General features: G+C 38.5%; 2 protein-coding genes across 1 annotated transcript; one reads left to right on the top strand and one right to left on the bottom strand.

Annotated features, from left to right (window-relative positions):
• The window catches only part of HDAC6_1 (Histone deacetylase 6), a 198,782-nt gene that overhangs the window by 85,819 nt on the left and 95,794 nt on the right, over positions 1-17,169 (bottom strand).
• Positions 11,896-15,597, top strand: TUB2_1 (Tubulin beta chain (Beta tubulin)). The gene is made up of 4 exons (XM_051212730.1): positions 11,896-13,637; positions 13,684-13,836; positions 13,924-14,388; positions 14,727-15,597. Exons 2-4 carry the CDS (start codon positions 13,780-13,782, stop codon positions 15,534-15,536), a joined length of 1,332 nt encoding a protein of 443 aa, XP_051068628.1. The 5' UTR covers positions 11,896-13,637; positions 13,684-13,779; the 3' UTR covers positions 15,537-15,597.

Below are 17,169 nucleotides of genomic sequence, written 5' to 3'. Positions count from 1 at the left end.
CTAACTGTATATATATTTCCCAATGGAGTTCTTGATGAGCACTGATGAATAATTACACCATATAATCTATAGATTTCATATATCTTGTAATTCACGGTATTTCACTGTGGTCAATTGATTTTATTGGTTGGCATATATATATATATATATATATATATATATATATATATATATATATATATATATATATATATATATATATATATATATATATATATATGACTAATCCCAATTGATTGATCACTGGGTGGTGATCAATGTCATGCACGTCAAGTACTTATTTAGTGCAGATCGGATGCTATCGACCATGTTGCAAAGTGGCCACCAGTCTAGGTGACTCGACACTGCGTGCACTATATATTGAGACTAGATGGTGGTTGGAGGTAGTTAGCAGGAAACCCTGGACCCAGGTTTCGTGTTATTTGGAACTCGTCAACAAGGTGTAGCTGTAATATTGAGGGAACTGGTGCTCCCTGGCGGACCCAGCCATGATCGATAGCACTCGATCTGTACTAACTAAGGACTTGACACGCATGACATTGATCACCAACCAGTGATCAATCAATTGTAATTACATCTCAGTCCTACAGGAGGTCAGTCGCGGCCCGGATAGCTCAGTGGTAACGTCTCTGACTGTGACACGGGATCAAATCCGCCAGGGAGCACCAGTTCCCTCACGATTACAGGCACACCTTGGTGACGAGTGCCAAGTAGCACGAAACCCGGGTCAAGTGTTTCCTGTCGACTACCTCCAACCACCATCTAATCCCAATATGACAAATCCAAAAACCACTGAATCTATCATTTCCGTTTGTGTTTTTGTACTTGACGCTATACTATGTGTGAAATATTCAGTATAAGCAGAGATAGATAATGGTTAGTAGTGGAATCCACGATATGCGTTTTGTCTTATGAATGAATTAAAAACTTTATCCCATTACACAAGCAATTGGCTATCATAACTCAGCAGCTAACTTGATCATACGATAATGTTTGGAGCGAATGGTACTGGATTCGAGTTCCGGAATGAATATCAATTCTGAAATGTAAGTACATCCAGTTGATCAGTCCTAAATAGGACGAAATGTGCATCAAACTGGATTCCACTATTAACCACTATCCATCTTTGCTTATCAAATGGACCATTTTCACTGGTCATTGAACTATTACGTAACTTACTTACTTACAAGTTATGACATTATATCACTTCAGTTTCTTTCTTTTTTTTATTGAGTACTGTTCTATTGATCAAGTAGGTTTGTAAAAATCGATCCAAGTTTTACTACAAGCTACAACTGTAAGGCTTAATTAAGTGAATGAAATTGAAGATAAGCAAATTACCCTTCCTGATATTGATTTTATTCTTCTTCGGTGGTATAAATGGAGATAATATCGAAAACTTTCTTCCGTTATAAAAAAAATCCCGCGGAGTGCGGGATCGTGGATGCACACTGCTGAGGAGTCCCATACTAGGACGAAACGGCCGTCCAGTGCTTCCAGGTTTCCCATGGTGGTCTAGCTTCAAATGACTCATGATTTCAATCTGTGAAATTTATAAAAATTTCCACAAACCCCTTCTGATAAAAAACTACATTTGAGATGGTGGAAAAGGTTTGTAGCTCAGGTGAATGATTTTGATGAAGTTTTATTCTTTGAGTTGGATGGTTTGATCGTGGAGCTTTCATCGTTCTTCTGAATGATATCATCAGCATAAACTTCGGATAGAAGTCTACAAGCTCAGAGAATAAAACTCCATCATAAACTAAGTTTAAATCTTTTTTTAATTTTATGAAGTAATATCTATCTGGATTTTGTACTGAAGAACAATCCGTCAATAGAAGTCTAATTAGCTATGATGGGTTAGTGTTTGATAAAGCCTCTGTATAGATTTAGAAAACTTTCTTGATTTTCTCTAGCTTGCATCACTTGTGGAGTAGGTCTGATATTTGTCTGACAATTAAAGAAGGGTACTACTTAATAGTTAGTTCTGTGTGAATTGTTAGGTGTGAAAAGTGGTCTTTGAAAATAGAGGATATTCGTAGGTTACTAGTATACGGATATAGACGTCTTCGAATCAATGCTCATGTATTTCGTGACCTTCGTGTTAGCAATACTGAAGTTAGATGCAAAGTTATGGATAAAGATGGAAAATCTACTGATGAGATAGTGTTACTTCATTAACTGAGGTGTTTAGGATGTGCATTATACGCACTCAATCTTTTTCCTGACTAAACGCGAGGCATTGTCTACTATGGAAGTAATTTTCAAGAAAGCTACGAGTGTCTTAACTAAAACTTGACATTAATCTATGTTTGTTGAAATGACCTGTGATGATAAGTACAGACGAGGTGGTTACAGTCCTCGTGCTCATTGTAACCAATGTCTAGAGATGTTGGGTAGCATGACCTAGAATCGGTCGTACTGGTACCTAACTATTCACTTCTGATCTTCCTTTAAATCTTAACGTTTAAAGTTATCTAATACCGTTTATTCTGTAAATTCTTTTTTTCTTCTTAGATCTTTTTTAATATCACTTACACCTACTAAATGTCATTTCACTTGTTGAAATCATGAGTCAATTGAAGCTAGACCACCATGGAAAGCCTGGGAGCACTGGACGGCCGTTTCGTCCTAGTACGAGGCTCCTCAGCAGTGTGCATCCACGATCTCGCACCCCGCGAGATCCGAACCCAGGAACTATCAGCCTCGCGCCAGGCGCTTAACCAACTAGACCACTGAGCCGGCACCCAACGGTGTTAATGTCTAACTTCAACCAATCCACGAAGTTGCGCCACCGTACATCATTGTCTTCAGTGAGTTCCTATCTAAATGGTTTGAATTGTTTTTTGTGGTTAGCGTTTTTTTAACGAGTTAGTTTTCTACGGGATGGGGTAGCTAACCCTATGCCCAACCCTCTTCCTTTACCTGGGCTTGGGGCCAGCAGTAACTCTAGAAGTGAGAATCTTCAATACGAACGACAAGGCAGTCCTACTGTACGGAGCTGAAACTTGGAGAACTACAACAACCACTATCAAGAAGGTACAAGTATCTATAAATAGTTGTCTACGCAAGATACTCAACATCCATTGGCCGGATACCATCAGCGACAGTCTTCTGTGGGAGAGAATAAACCAGCTTCCAGCTCAAGAGGAAATTAGGAAAAGACGATGGAAATGGATAGGACATACATTACGCAAATCATCAAACTACATCACAAGGCAAGACCTGATTTGGAATCCTGAAGGGAAGCGGAAAAGAGGAAGGCCAAAAAAATAGAAGCAGGTATGAAAAGGATGAATAACAACTGGAAGGAGCTGGAAAGGATTGCCCAGGACAGGGTTGGACGGAGAGTGCTGGTGAGCGGCCTATGCTTCTTCACGAGGAGTTACAGGCGTAAGTAAGAAGTAAGACTGACACTTACTACTTCTGCTACTGCGGCGTATGTCGTAATGATAATGCGATATGGAAATGTAAACCAGTTCATATGTACGCCGGTAACTCTGTTGCTTTTAACTGACTGACTGACTGATAAGTAAATGACTTAATGATCTGTAGTATTTACTTATTTAATTAATTTTTCTTAAGACCGAACATTTCTTGCAAATTCTCTTCTCCTCTAGTATCCTGGTTGATGGATTGAGAATGTGTGAATTTTGTATGATTATCAAAAATGGTAACTCCACCTGTAACTCTTCTCTAGAGTTACTGTCGGTCCCAAGCCCGGATAAAGGAGGAGGGTCGGGCATAAAGTCGTCAACTTCATCCTGTAGAAAAAAAATCTGGCTAAAAAAACGCCAACCAGATTGAAAATGGTGAATAGGATATCACAGTTAGTAGACTTAGTAGGATCACTAATGACATAATCAAATTCATGATAAGTTCCGGTTATTGTTCGTTCACATTTAGTGTATGAATGAAATGTGATCTTATTCAAAAGTTTTCATTTCAATCGTCTAAAGTTATTTGTAACCAACTTCTGTGAACATATCGGTATAATGTAGTTTGACATCCTTGATAAGAAGTGAGAGTTCGAAACCTAATCTCTAGTAAAAAAGGAAATGCCAATGTACACAATTGAACCACTGTCAGTCAGTCAGTCAGTTACAACGTAGGACTGAGCATATATATGCATCGATCCAAGTTGCCATACCTCATTAACACAACAAGATGGACACCGGATTCATAAAAGTAGTTAATTCAGAGGTGGTAATATATAAAAGAAGGATTACATATAAGGACATAGTATAGGAAGAAAGAATTAGTTCGTAGAAAGAAAGATATGAAGTCATTTTAATCTCTTAGTTTGAGGGAAGACAGAGAGTGCATACACCGACGCCATTGTGATCGATTCTGATCGATATCACCAAGAGTCTCCAAATGAATCACTGAATGAAGAGTAAGTGCTGATTATGAACATTGAAAGTATCATGGATAAACTAAGTTCAAATATTTAAAGCATAAAACTTGAAATTACCTCTTCTAATGGAATATTAACATTATAACCTTTGCCTAAGTTTTCACCAATAAAATCATAATTTGCTTCACGTAAATTTGGCCAAAATGTTGCTTTCTCATAACGATGAATAGAAATATAAAGGACACTAAAAATGAAAATGTATCAATGTGATTTTTTTGTCGATTATATCAAATATTAACTTTAGTAAGACAACTATTGAAAACTAAGAAGCATTGGATAGGTGTTTCGTCCCAGTATAAGAGTCTTCAGCAAAGTATATTTACGACCCTACAGAGGATTGAACCCAAAACCTTCAATCTTGCACTGGAGTGCTTAACTTCTAGACCAGTGAGCAGGTTAAGCACTTGAGAGCAAGGTCGAACGTTCTACGTTCAATCTTCTGTAGGGTCGTAGATGTGCACTGTTGAGGACTCCCATACGAGGACAAAACACCTATCAAATTCTTCCTAGTTTTCAATAGCTGTCCAACTAAGATCGATGTATGACATAATCCAATAGTCCCCAAGAATCTCCTATAGTGTCATGTTTTCTTATCGAAATTATGAAATATTGTAAAGATTAATTCAATGATGGTGAAAGTCTTTATGTCATCAGCCTATGTCAACTAAGTAATATTAAGTAAATATATCATCTTAACTTTGGCTCTTTATTATTAGTACATAATTACACCCCTATCAAGGAAAATCATATTTCTTGTCAAACAAATTGTCAGTATCAAATAACCCGCATTTCCAATTTCAGTTCACTCGTAATAGAATGTAACTATCACTGAATGTTATCTCTAAAGGAGTCCTGATCTATAGAATAACAACGATTCAGAATTATTGTTGTAAGAAGCGAAGACTATCCTCCCACTGTTTTTCTATGTAATGGATACATAGAATTATACCTAGTCTTCCAAAGATCATATTGATATAACGGATGATTTAAACTACTTTTCTTTCTCAGATACAGTACGATGATATTTTAATACAATAATGAGACTTGTCATGTTATATCAGATCCAAGGTTCACTATTCAGAATAAAGAACCAGATTAACATTAGACAATACTTTATTCAACACAGTCACGAACCGTTACACTGAGTTCAGAGTAGAAATCAATGAGAGGGAAAGAAATCACATATTTAGTAGTCGGTAGGTTAAGTGCCTGCTTGTCCATTCTCAGTGATCAATCATATTTTAATTTCCCTACCACAAATCATATACGATATCACTTGTTTCTACAGTGTTAAATATACACTTCTACGGGATTGATCTATGAATGGGATGTGTCATCTTAAGTAGAAACCTATTCAAAATGTCAGTCAGAGGTGGTCCATTCATCAAATGCAGCATATCCGTGAATGTATCCATATTCGTCGCTGAACTAATCTTTTTTAATAAAACATGTTATCAGTGAAATCATGAGAAACACCCAACGACGTCCATGAGTCAAAACACCTAACAATTTACAACTCATACCTCAAATCATCTTCACTAAGACAATGAAATCAACTCCGTTCGTTACTCCAAGTCTGTCAATCTATTCCGTTGTGAAATAGATTGTCAGCTTTGACAAGCACCTCATTCGGTGAAAAACCATCACCATTTAGGACGACCTATCTATATTATAAAGCTTAGCACTTAGAACCGAGTTTTCAAATTTCCTACAAAAATCAAATATTCTAAATAAGATATATGATGTCGGTTTGGAATCAGGGTTTTTCAACTCTCCTAGATGGATCCTCCATATCCAGTAACCTGGTTAAAGCACTGGATACTAGCTTTTCGTCTGCTCAATTTATCCACGAAAGGCAGTGAGTAGGACTTCCTTGACAGTGGCTACATACGCGTGATCATGTGGGAGGATTTCGAAAGGGAGAGTGAACTCTTCCCATCCCTGATAGTACCAGGGCACTTATGGCGGGGAGGGCTCAAAAAGGTATTTCAAAATATCGACCCAAGAGATACAAATTCTAACAGTTACTAATCAAAATTCAATCATAAATACTAACAACAAGATAACACAAACCCTAATAAATTCATGAACATAAGTTATTTAGTAACTATGTGAACAATTTTTTTGTAACCAATTAATTTATCAAATAAAAAATATTTTCAGAAAGGGTTTTGTGGAGATTTTAGTAATTTCAATAGTTGAAATCATGAGTCAATTGATGCTAGACCACCACGGAAAACCTGGAAGCACTGGAAGGCCGTTTCGTCCTAGTATGGGACTCCTCATCAGTGCGCATCCACAATCCCACCCCTAAAGAGTTCCAAACCCAGGACCTATCAGTCTCGTGCGTGAGCCGGCTCAGTGGTCTAATGGTTAAGCGCTAGCGCGCCAGAATGAAGTTTCTCGGTTCGAACCTCGCCGGGGGGACGGGGTCATGGATGCGCACTGCCGAGGAGTCCTATACTAGAACGAAACGGCCGTCCGGTGCTTCCAGGTTCTTCACGGTGGTCTAGCTTCAATTGACTCATGATTTGAACTATTCAAAAATATTTATTACAACACATAAATGTAACATTCAATATAAATCATTAATAACTTACCGATTATCATTATAAAATGCATATTGTGTCCCTTGTCCATGATGTACATCCCAATCAATAATTAATATACGTTGTAAATAAGTTAAATTATGTTTATTTATTGAGTTCTTTGTTACTGTGTTTACATCACTAGGTTGAAGAAACTTAGCAGCTGTAATAGCGATATTATTAAATATACAATAACCACAAGCTTCTGAACGCATAGCATGATGACCTGGTGGACGAATTAATGCTAAACCATTAGATAATTGATTAGTGATAATTAATTCAGTTAAATGTTTTACACTTCCAGCTGCTAATGTTGCACAAAGCCAAGTGTACTGTAGATGAAAAGAAAAACAATTTTTAAAAAATAACAAACATGATTAGTAAGATTTGATTGAGATCATGAACTGACTGATATCAGTCAGTCAGTCAGTCAGTAACAACGTAGAACTTCGTAAGTACGTACATCAGTTCGAGTTGCCACACCACATTAGCACAGAGATGCAGTGGTCGATTCAAATCCCGTAGTGCTAGATGTACATACGTACAGCAGTTATCGATTCAAATCTCGTGGTGGTAGAGGTAATTAGAGTATAAGCAGTAATCGGGGAAATTAGTGTTTGGAGATGTTACTTAAAGAGTATAATCCAGTGAAATAAATTTGGGAAGAGAAAAAAAAGAGACAAGGAGGAATAAGGAGATCAAAATTTGGGAGAACACAAACAGTGTATGCACCTGCGGACACCATTGCAAACGATTTTGAGCCATGTCATTCAGGGTCTCTAACCATCGGTTGCTATCATCTCGCGGTCCCCATTCAGGTAGTCTACACCTACCGACATGACTCAGACCACTTGTGAGTGACTTCATGGATTTGTGCCATGTTTTGGTCTGGTCGCCCCTAGCTTTCTTCCAACCTACTCCTATACCACTGAACATCGCACGTCGAGGCAGTCTGTCGTTGGGCCATTATTGAAAACCTAGAAGCACTGGATGGCTGTTATGTCCCTGTGGGGGATGCCTCAACAGTGTGCATCCATGAACCCTCCTTACGAGATTCGAACACAGGACATATCGGTCTCGCGCGTGAACACTTAACCCCTATACCACTGAGCTGGCCGGCATCCAACAGTGTTGATGTCTAACCTAGACTAATCCACGAATCCCACGAGTGGGATAGTGAATGCGTAATGTTGAGGAGTCCCACAATAGGATGAAACGGTTGTCCAGTGCTTTCAGGTTTTCAATAGTGGTCTAACATCAATCAGTTCATGAGCTCAATCAAAAACTTAATAATCTCCACAACCCTATACTGATAATTAGTAAGTGTTTGAAGTATTCCCTTGTTGATATTCAGAAGTGACTTTGTGATCATCCTTCTTTTATACAAGGGAGATCCTGTACGGATTACCTCGATATACCTATCATAACACAGGGTTTTTTTGAACAAATGATTTATGGCTAATAGTGAAATCTAAAACACTGAATAAGTCCTATTTGAAACATGTTAGAGCTGGATGTACCTATTCCCTAGTATTTACGTTTACCGTGCAACTCGAACCCAATACCTTTTGTTACATGCGCTAATATTACCACTAACTTGTTCAAAACTTATAATTTCCAAATGTAAGTATCAATATTGGAATGAAGGGCACATCCAGTTAACGAGTCTTAAATGGGACGAAATACGCATTTTGGAGTCTACTCTTAGACAAAGTCCGTCCACATTTAATTAGTGAGTAGTTGATGCATAACTTTGTGATTTTTTATGAAAATATTGTAAGTTACACTGCAATTTTTATGAAGGTATTATATCTAAGTACCTGAGACTCTGTATAAGATGGTACTTAGTCTAGAAAAAGATGTTACGAAAGTTCAGTATAATTTACTTGACCGTAATCCTGTTTCTTATACTTCAAGATCTTTCTGAAATTGAAGAGATTGTTATGGATAACCAATAAAACTGATCCTATCAGAAGGGGTTTTTTGAGGATGGATATTATAGTAATTTCAATAGTTGAGATCATAAGTCAATTGAAGCTAGACCATCATGGAAAATTTGGAAGCAGTGAACCGCAGTTTCGTCTTATTGTGGAACTTTTGACTGTGTTCTTACGTCTCTGGAAGAGATTAATATTTATTCACTTGTCAAGCATGATGTCCCTCAGTGAGCTATTCTTTATTTCTGTTCATTTCTTTTCCTTTTTTCTTGTGTGATTTGTTTCTATGAAGAACACTTTTGTAAAATATTAAAATCGTCTTGATGTGTGTATGCTCACTTTTTCCTGTTCAGATTATATAGAAATGATTGAGTTGTTTACATTTATTGAACAATACCCATCTCTGAATCACCTTATACTTAACTCTTCTAGATTTTGTAAGAGTAGTACAAACAATTCCTTTGTGGTTTTAGATAGAGGCCCACAAATGCCCTGGTACGGTCGAGGGTAGGAAGAGTCCGCTCTCTTTCGAAATGCTCTCACATGGAAACACGTATACATCCACTACCAGAGAAGTCCTATTCACTGTCTTCTCGCGGTGAGGGTGTCGTTTACGAAATTGAGAGGACGAAAAGAGAATATTCGGCACTTTAACTGGGTTGGTGGATACAGAGGATTCACTTAGAGTTGAAATACTCTTATTCCAAACCAATGGTACACATGGGCTCCAGTATCCGGAGGAAACAAAAGGCGTATGAACCAATTGTTGGTCACTGACCACCATGTGATTGCATCTCCTGACGTTATCCAACTGCTTTGTGTATCAGACGTTCAGGTTGAAAGCTCCGAGTGTGGCTCCCTAAGAAAACCACCTTCTTCGCTCTGGGCGTCCGGTCAGTAACCCAGCCCTCACACAAATCAATTAATTTATATGGTGCATATGTATTCGGTGCCCCTTTGTACCAATATTTATATGTTCAACTAAATAAATAATAAACTTAATAATGATCATTATAAAAGATACATATGTGCTGTTTTATCTCAATTTGATATTCCCCATCAACACATACCTATGACTTTCAGATATCGTGGAGATTACAATAACTGAATTATTCTTCCAAAAAGGTTTCAATTTCAATTTCAATTTATTCTTGATAGTTGGTTGAGTCCAAAATGTACATTGGTGATTACTCCGGTATCAAAAACAAAACAGATTCCCAGTAAACAAAACTACCAAGAGCCTTAACTGACCATTCACACTATATGAATATAGCATGTGATTAGTTATATAAACTATGGACAGATCAATTCTACCGTATTCTGTTTGGAAAACTTAAATACATTATATCATCTTAGTGTATGTCATCGGGAGGAAGCATGGGATATAATGGACAGCTAGGATTCAGCTGAACAATCTAAACTTCGCAGATGATCTGGCTCTTCAGTCGCACACGCAACAACAAATTCAGGAGAAGACGTATAGTATCAGTCATTATTTTAAGCCCATCATACATCTTATTCTAGTTTTTGGACAACCTAATCTATTCATCCTAATTGAGTCATATCTGTTGACCTTGTTAATTATTCGCTTATCAATCTTGACTGTTTTTATATGAGCGTATATGTGTGTACACTCCATATCCCATGACTCATCACATGTCTGTAGTTCATTTTGTCTGCCTATGAATATTGAGTAATGCCTGACTAGAAATGGAGTTGAACTACCAACCATCTGCACTGCGCGTTGTTATGCTTTGATCTATTTCATTAGCTTGTTGTAAGCACATCAAAGAAAGGCTATCACCAGAATGAGTTTTGTGGAGATTTTAGGAAATTTCACTGGTTGAAATCATGAGTCAATTGTAGTTAGACCACCATGGAAAACCTGGAAGCACTGGACGGCCGTTTCGTCCTAGTATGGGACTCCTCAGCAGTGCGCATCCTAAAATCTCCACAAAACTCATTCTGATAATAATCAACTGCTCACTAGTGACTGACTTCAGGAGATACTCCTGGAGTTCTAGTGAGAAGCCGTCACCAGTGGAGTTCAACCAGGTCTGTTGTGAGATATCAGCTCACTAAAGACAATGGTATATGGTGGCGCAACTCCGTGGATTGGTTGAAGTTAGACATTAACACCGTTGGGCGCCGGCTCAGTGGTCTAATGGTTAAGTGCTCGCGCGCGAAGCCAGCAGGTCCTGGGTTCGAATCCCGCTGTGTGGGTGCGGGTTCGTGGATGCGCACTGCTGAGGAGTCCCGTACTAGGACGAGACGGCCGTCCAGTGCTCCCAGGCTTTCCATGGTGGTCTAGCTTCAATTGACTCATGATTTCAACCTATGAAAGTCTATTACATCATAAAATGTAAAGACAATAGTTCGAGGAAGATTTTCTCTTAGACGATGTCATATATTTAAGCAACTCCGCCCGAAGCCCCTCTGGGGCTACTGCCGGTCTCAAGCCCGACTTTTTATTTTAACACATAGGTATTGGTACAAGGAGGCATCAAATACATATGTGCCACACAAATCTCATTTGATATGGGTGAGGGCTGGGATACTGCCCGGGTGACCAAACCGAAGCAGGTGGTTTTCTTAGGGGGCCACTCCCCGAGCCTTCGACCTGAAGGTCTGATCCACAAGGCAGTGGATCATCGTAAGGAGATGCAGTTCCATGGTAGCCAGTGATCAACGATTGGTTCATAGGCCATTTGTTCCTGCAGGATACTGGAGCCCATGTGCACCTTTGGTTTGGAATCAGGGTTTTCCAACTCCCCTAGATGGGCTCTCTATGTCCACCAACCCGGTTAAAGCGCCTGATATTCGCTTTTCGTCCTCTCAATTTCGTATACAGCACCCCCGCCACGAGAAGACAGTAAGACTTCCCTGGTAGAGGCTATATACACGTGGCCGTGTGAGACCATTTCGAGAGGGAGGGCGGACTCTCCCTACTCTAGGCCGTACCAGGGCATTTGGGGGCCTCAAGCCCGAATAAAGGAGAAGGGTCGAGCATGGGTTTACAGACCCCATCCCGTAGGAAACTAACTCGCTATAAACTCTATATACTTAAGCTGTAAAACTGTATTTATAATCTTTTAAGATAATAAGTAATGGTAGTTTATAGAAGGAATATAGAAGATAATAGTTCATTTACTAAATATGAAATACTTAAAGAACAAGAGAATAACTGATATAGCACCAGTTAGAATGGATGTAAAGATTATGGTGAAAGAAAACAATCAGATATGTTCTTTTTTGTACACAGAGATCAGATTCGAATGACTATAGATCCACCAGTAAATAACTGACTCAAGCGTTCTTTAGAATTTAGTGATAATCCTGAACGTGTGATGTAACAAATGTTGGCTATATTTTCAAAGATTAGAGTGTTTACTGTCTCGTATATTCCCCTTGGATACCTATACAGAGTATTACTAGGATAAATGTTTGGAAAGAACACATTTTGTGAAGGAAATGAAACCTGCTCCATAAGAGTACGTGAACTAATGAATTCAGATCGAGGTAGACAAAACACTTTATCCTCGATACTTTACAGGTCGAGGTACCTTCTGGAGGAAAGAATTTGGAGATCTGTTGAATATGTTTTTCTCAGAAATATTGGCAGTTCAAATTTTGACAAATTAGGCTTTTCTAAACGTTCTGAGAAATACACCGTTTTTTTGAAGTGTACTGCTAGTTACGGCATTTTTTTTCATGTACATACTTATGTTCACACTAAGATAAGTGATTATACAGTTTAGTATACTTACGCCAGTTTGAGTCTTATCATTATTAACATCCACTTGGAATACAGAACAGTATATAGTGTATAAACTAGGATTTAGTTGACACCATCGCCACCCAACGTCAATTTAGAACCAGTATCACACTAAAACCAAATAAAATCGGTACAGACCTACATAGATGAATATACTCGTATACTCATTAGGAAGTATTATTAACCTGAATGGAGTCAAAACAACTTCGTTTTATCTATCTACTTAAAGGAATGAATAACAAGTACTTATAGTTTTGATGGAGTTGTGTTCTCTGAGCTGGATGGTGTGGTTGTGGAATATTTTATTGTTCTTCTGAACGACATCATCAACACAAACTTCACATAGAACTTATGGTTTTATGCACATGAAGTATTGTATTTCTTTGTACAAATAGAACGTCCTATAATCAAGACAAAGATGAATTAGACATGTTTTGTTCATAAATCTCAATTCATTGTTTTTTCGTCTTCCAAACATAATGAAGTCAGATAACGAGATGGTGGAGATTTGTAACTCAGGTGGATGATTTTGATGGTATTTTGTTCTCTGAGCTGGATAGTTTGGTTGTGCTGATGATGTCGTTCAGTAGAACGATGAAAGCTCGACAACTAAACCATCCAGCTCAGAGAACAAAAACCACATCAAAAAGGTCAGATAATATTGATCGCTTTTTTTAAGGGTCAGACCTATTGCCTATTCATAATTACAAGGGTTGTTGAATAAAGGGAAAAACAACATTAAGAGGATATTCAGTCAATAAACCAATCAATAAATCGAATATCATCAGACTGACTACCCAGTTAAACTAACTAACCAATCACGTAACAGTAATGTTTACATGTGGCAATATAAACTATGCGTCAACACCACCAACACCCACATTTGCAGACAGTTAATTTAACCAATCAATTTATAGAAAGTGAGTGAAAAATAATTTGCTAAATTTCATCCAATCATTTATCTAGTTTATCAGTCCAAGTGAATCGATTACCTAGCTATATATATATATATTTAAAGTCAGGCATAAGTTAACATTAATATCGCTTATTCTTTGTTTCGACATGCGTGAGATAGTTCATATACAGGCTGGTCAATGTGGTAACCAAATTGGTGCCAAAGTAAGTGAAATTACTGGTTTTCTATATCAAACATATAAATATGAATTGACATTTGCTCACTTATCATCGCTTATTTTTCATTCATAGTTCTGGGAAGTTATTTCGGATGAGCATGGCATCGATCCGACTGGAACATATCATGGTGACTCAGATCTACAACTTGAGCGAATCAATGTTTACTACAATGAAGCATCCGGTGGCAAATATGTTCCAAGAGCTATCTTAGTGGACTTAGAACCAGGCACCATGGATAGTGTTCGTGCAGGACCTTTCGGTCAACTTTTCCGTCCTGATAATTTCGTATTTGGTCAAAGTGGCGCTGGGAATAATTGGGCTAAAGGCCATTACACAGAAGGAGCAGAACTTGTAGATTCTGTCTTAGACGTCGTAAGAAAAGAAGCAGAATCTTGTGATTGCCTTCAAGGATTCCAATTAACCCATTCGCTCGGTGGTGGTACAGGTTCAGGTATGGGGACGCTGTTGATCTCGAAGATTCGTGAGGAGTACCCTGATCGGATTATGAATACATTTTCGGTCGTTCCTTCACCAAAAGTGAGTGGTTATATAATTTTGATTATCCAAATAACTATCTCAACTAAAATCTTCCTACAAGAATCTGTAGTCTTAATTTACGAATGGAACATTTTGTTTCACAAAGTCCTGTCGCTCATCGAGTGTCAGGACCTGTTAAGTTTCGTCAGCGTAACCTCGCTTCATTTTTGCCATGCACCAGTTTTGTGTTCCTGGGACATCTGAGATTGGTCCTATCCATATTGCGCTTGGATGGCAGCTTCAAATGATTAACTTTTATAATAAGTATTAGTCCGAAGAGTGCCTATGTGCGTACATATCTTGAAATTTATAACAGGTCTTTTGAATTTGATTTCTAGGTATCGGATACTGTTGTTGAGCCGTACAACGCGACGTTGTCTGTACACCAACTGGTTGAAAATACTGATGAAACATATTGCATTGATAATGAGGCGCTTTATGACATCTGCTTCCGAACATTGAAACTGACAACTCCTACATACGGTGACTTGAATCACCTGGTCAGCGCGACAATGTCTGGGGTCACAACTTGTCTCAGATTTCCTGGACAGTTAAACGCCGATCTTCGAAAACTGGCTGTCAATATGGTCCCCTTCCCACGCTTGCACTTCTTCATGCCTGGCTTCGCACCACTTACTAGCCGTGGTAGCCAGCAATATCGTTCACTAACTGTTCCTGAGTTAACGCAACAAATGTTTGATGCGAAGAACATGATGGCTGCTTGTGATCCGCGCCATGGGCGTTATTTGACAGTCGCGGCTATTTTCCGTGGCCGTATGTCTATGAAGGAAGTCGACGAGCAAATGTTGAATGTTCAGAACAAGAATTCCAGTTACTTTGTTGACTGGATCCCTAACAACGTCAAGACTGCCGTCTGCGATATTCCACCCCGTGGACTGAAAATGTCAGTGACATTTATCGGCAATAGCACTGCCATCCAGGAGCTGTTTAAGCGTGTTTCTGAACAGTTCACGGCTATGTTCCGCCGAAAGGCTTTCTTGCATTGGTACACCGGTGAAGGTATGGATGAGATGGAGTTTACCGAGGCAGAATCTAATATGAACGATCTGGTAAGCGAGTATCAACAATATCAAGATGCAACCGCCGAAGAAGAAGGTGAATTCGAAGAGGAACTTGAAGATGCATAAAGCAATACTCTACTAGTTGTTCTGCTTATTCCTTTCAATAAATCACCATTTTTCGGCTTAATTTCTTCCTGTGTCATTATGGGGCAAAGTAACTATCCACTTCGTGTTGAGAGTCCGGTTGGGCGACTGGAGACGCCGTGTAGACTTGCGGTAGCGCTGTTGTATGTATCTGAGGTCAGGTTCGTTCTTAGTTGCTGATTGCAGTTGTCGGTCGTCCATAGGATCAAAAGTGCCTGGGCTCAACGGTGAGTGATTGTTAGCGCCGGGTGTCGCATTAGCTTTGTTCCATTGGGTGGTGTGAGCGCAATCGATCCACTTTGGTCTGTGTAAGGCTTAGTTGTCCACTTCCTGATAACGTGAGCAGTGACAGTAGATCTCGTATCTGAGTCCCAATTCGTATTACCAAATGTACTAGGGTGTCTGCATGGTGTGCCCTATGAATAACTAAGTGTTGTAAAAATATTACTTTCCTTAGAAGGGTGTGTTGAAAACCGTCGATCATGAAATTAGTACACATCTGAAGGGCTTATACCGATGAAAGTCGTTTCTTTGGGACAGGGAGATGTGGGTATTTTGTCAACTTCAAGCTAGGAGCTAAATCAGTTGAAGGTTAATGAAAGTCAACTTATCGGGCAAATTGCACAATAAAATGACCCGTTTAAAGGGAATGAAGTACAATCTTTCTCTAGTAACTGAGTCAGTAAGAATAATTCCTCGCAAACGAAATACGAAGATGAGTCTAGTAAGAGGCATGTTTGCGGTAGCTTATGTGTTAAATGTCATCCTATAATTTTGTTAATTATTGAAATCCACAATGCTGTAGTGATAGTTATCATATGTTCACTAGCGACTAGCTTCCAGAGTTATAGTGAGAAGCCATGACCAGTGGAGCTCAACCGTGCTGAGCTTGAGGCAGTTAACCACTGAAGACAATGGGTGATGGTCACACAATATCGTGGATTGATTAAAGTTAATCATTAACACCATTGGACACGGACTCAATAGTTTCGACGTTAGGCATTCGCACACGAGATCGAAGGTCCTGGGTTTCGGATACTACGTGCGTGATCGTGCATACGCTTATACTAAAACAAGACATCCATCCAACGTTTTCAGATTTTCAATGGTGATCTAACATTGGTTGGTTTATGATTCTAATCAGACTCAACAACTTTATACTGATATTTATTCATTGAAGACTCATATGAATAAGATCAAGAACCTTTTTTGAAAAAAGAATGTAAAGATCCCATTGATGTTTTAGGGCTGAAATTGATCAGTCTGTTATTGGCATATGTGCCTGCTGTGTGTATGCCTCGTTATTGCCTTAATGTGAAGATGTTATTAAGATATACCAATAATCCTTCTAAAAATAAGTGAATATACATGAGATTTGAGATCAGTTGTATGAATTCAATAAATCAGTTGTGTTTTATGCCATCCATGACACTTTATTTCTGATTGGTTTCTCATTATAAGTTATTGATTAATCAAGTTTTTCTTCTGACTCTATGTTCTGTTATATCCAACTATTACACAATCTTATTTAAATCGATATTAAAAGTAAATAGATGAATATATTTTGTCGGTTACTATGTGTCTTATAACATAGATACAACATATATATATACAC

This window comes from Schistosoma haematobium, chromosome 3, assembly GCF_000699445.3.
Source record: "Schistosoma haematobium chromosome 3, whole genome shotgun sequence".
In the NCBI taxonomy this organism is placed as follows: Eukaryota; Metazoa; Platyhelminthes; class Trematoda; order Strigeidida; family Schistosomatidae; genus Schistosoma; species Schistosoma haematobium.
Note: the sequence above shows the minus strand (reverse complement) of the source record. Positions and strands in the feature narration are given on the sequence as shown.

Bases quoted from the DNA above. Each gene is read 5' to 3' on its own strand.
- TUB2_1 (XM_051212730.1), top strand. From the start codon at position 13,780: ATGCGTGAGATAGTTCATATACAGGCTGGTCAATGTGGTAACCAAATT. The intron at 13,837-13,923 runs GTAAGTGAAATT...TTTCATTCATAG, and splicing joins GTAACCAAATTGGTGCCAAA to TTCTGGGAAGTTATTTCGGA. The intron at 14,389-14,726 runs GTGAGTGGTTAT...TTTGATTTCTAG, and splicing joins CGGTCGTTCCTTCACCAAAA to GTATCGGATACTGTTGTTGA.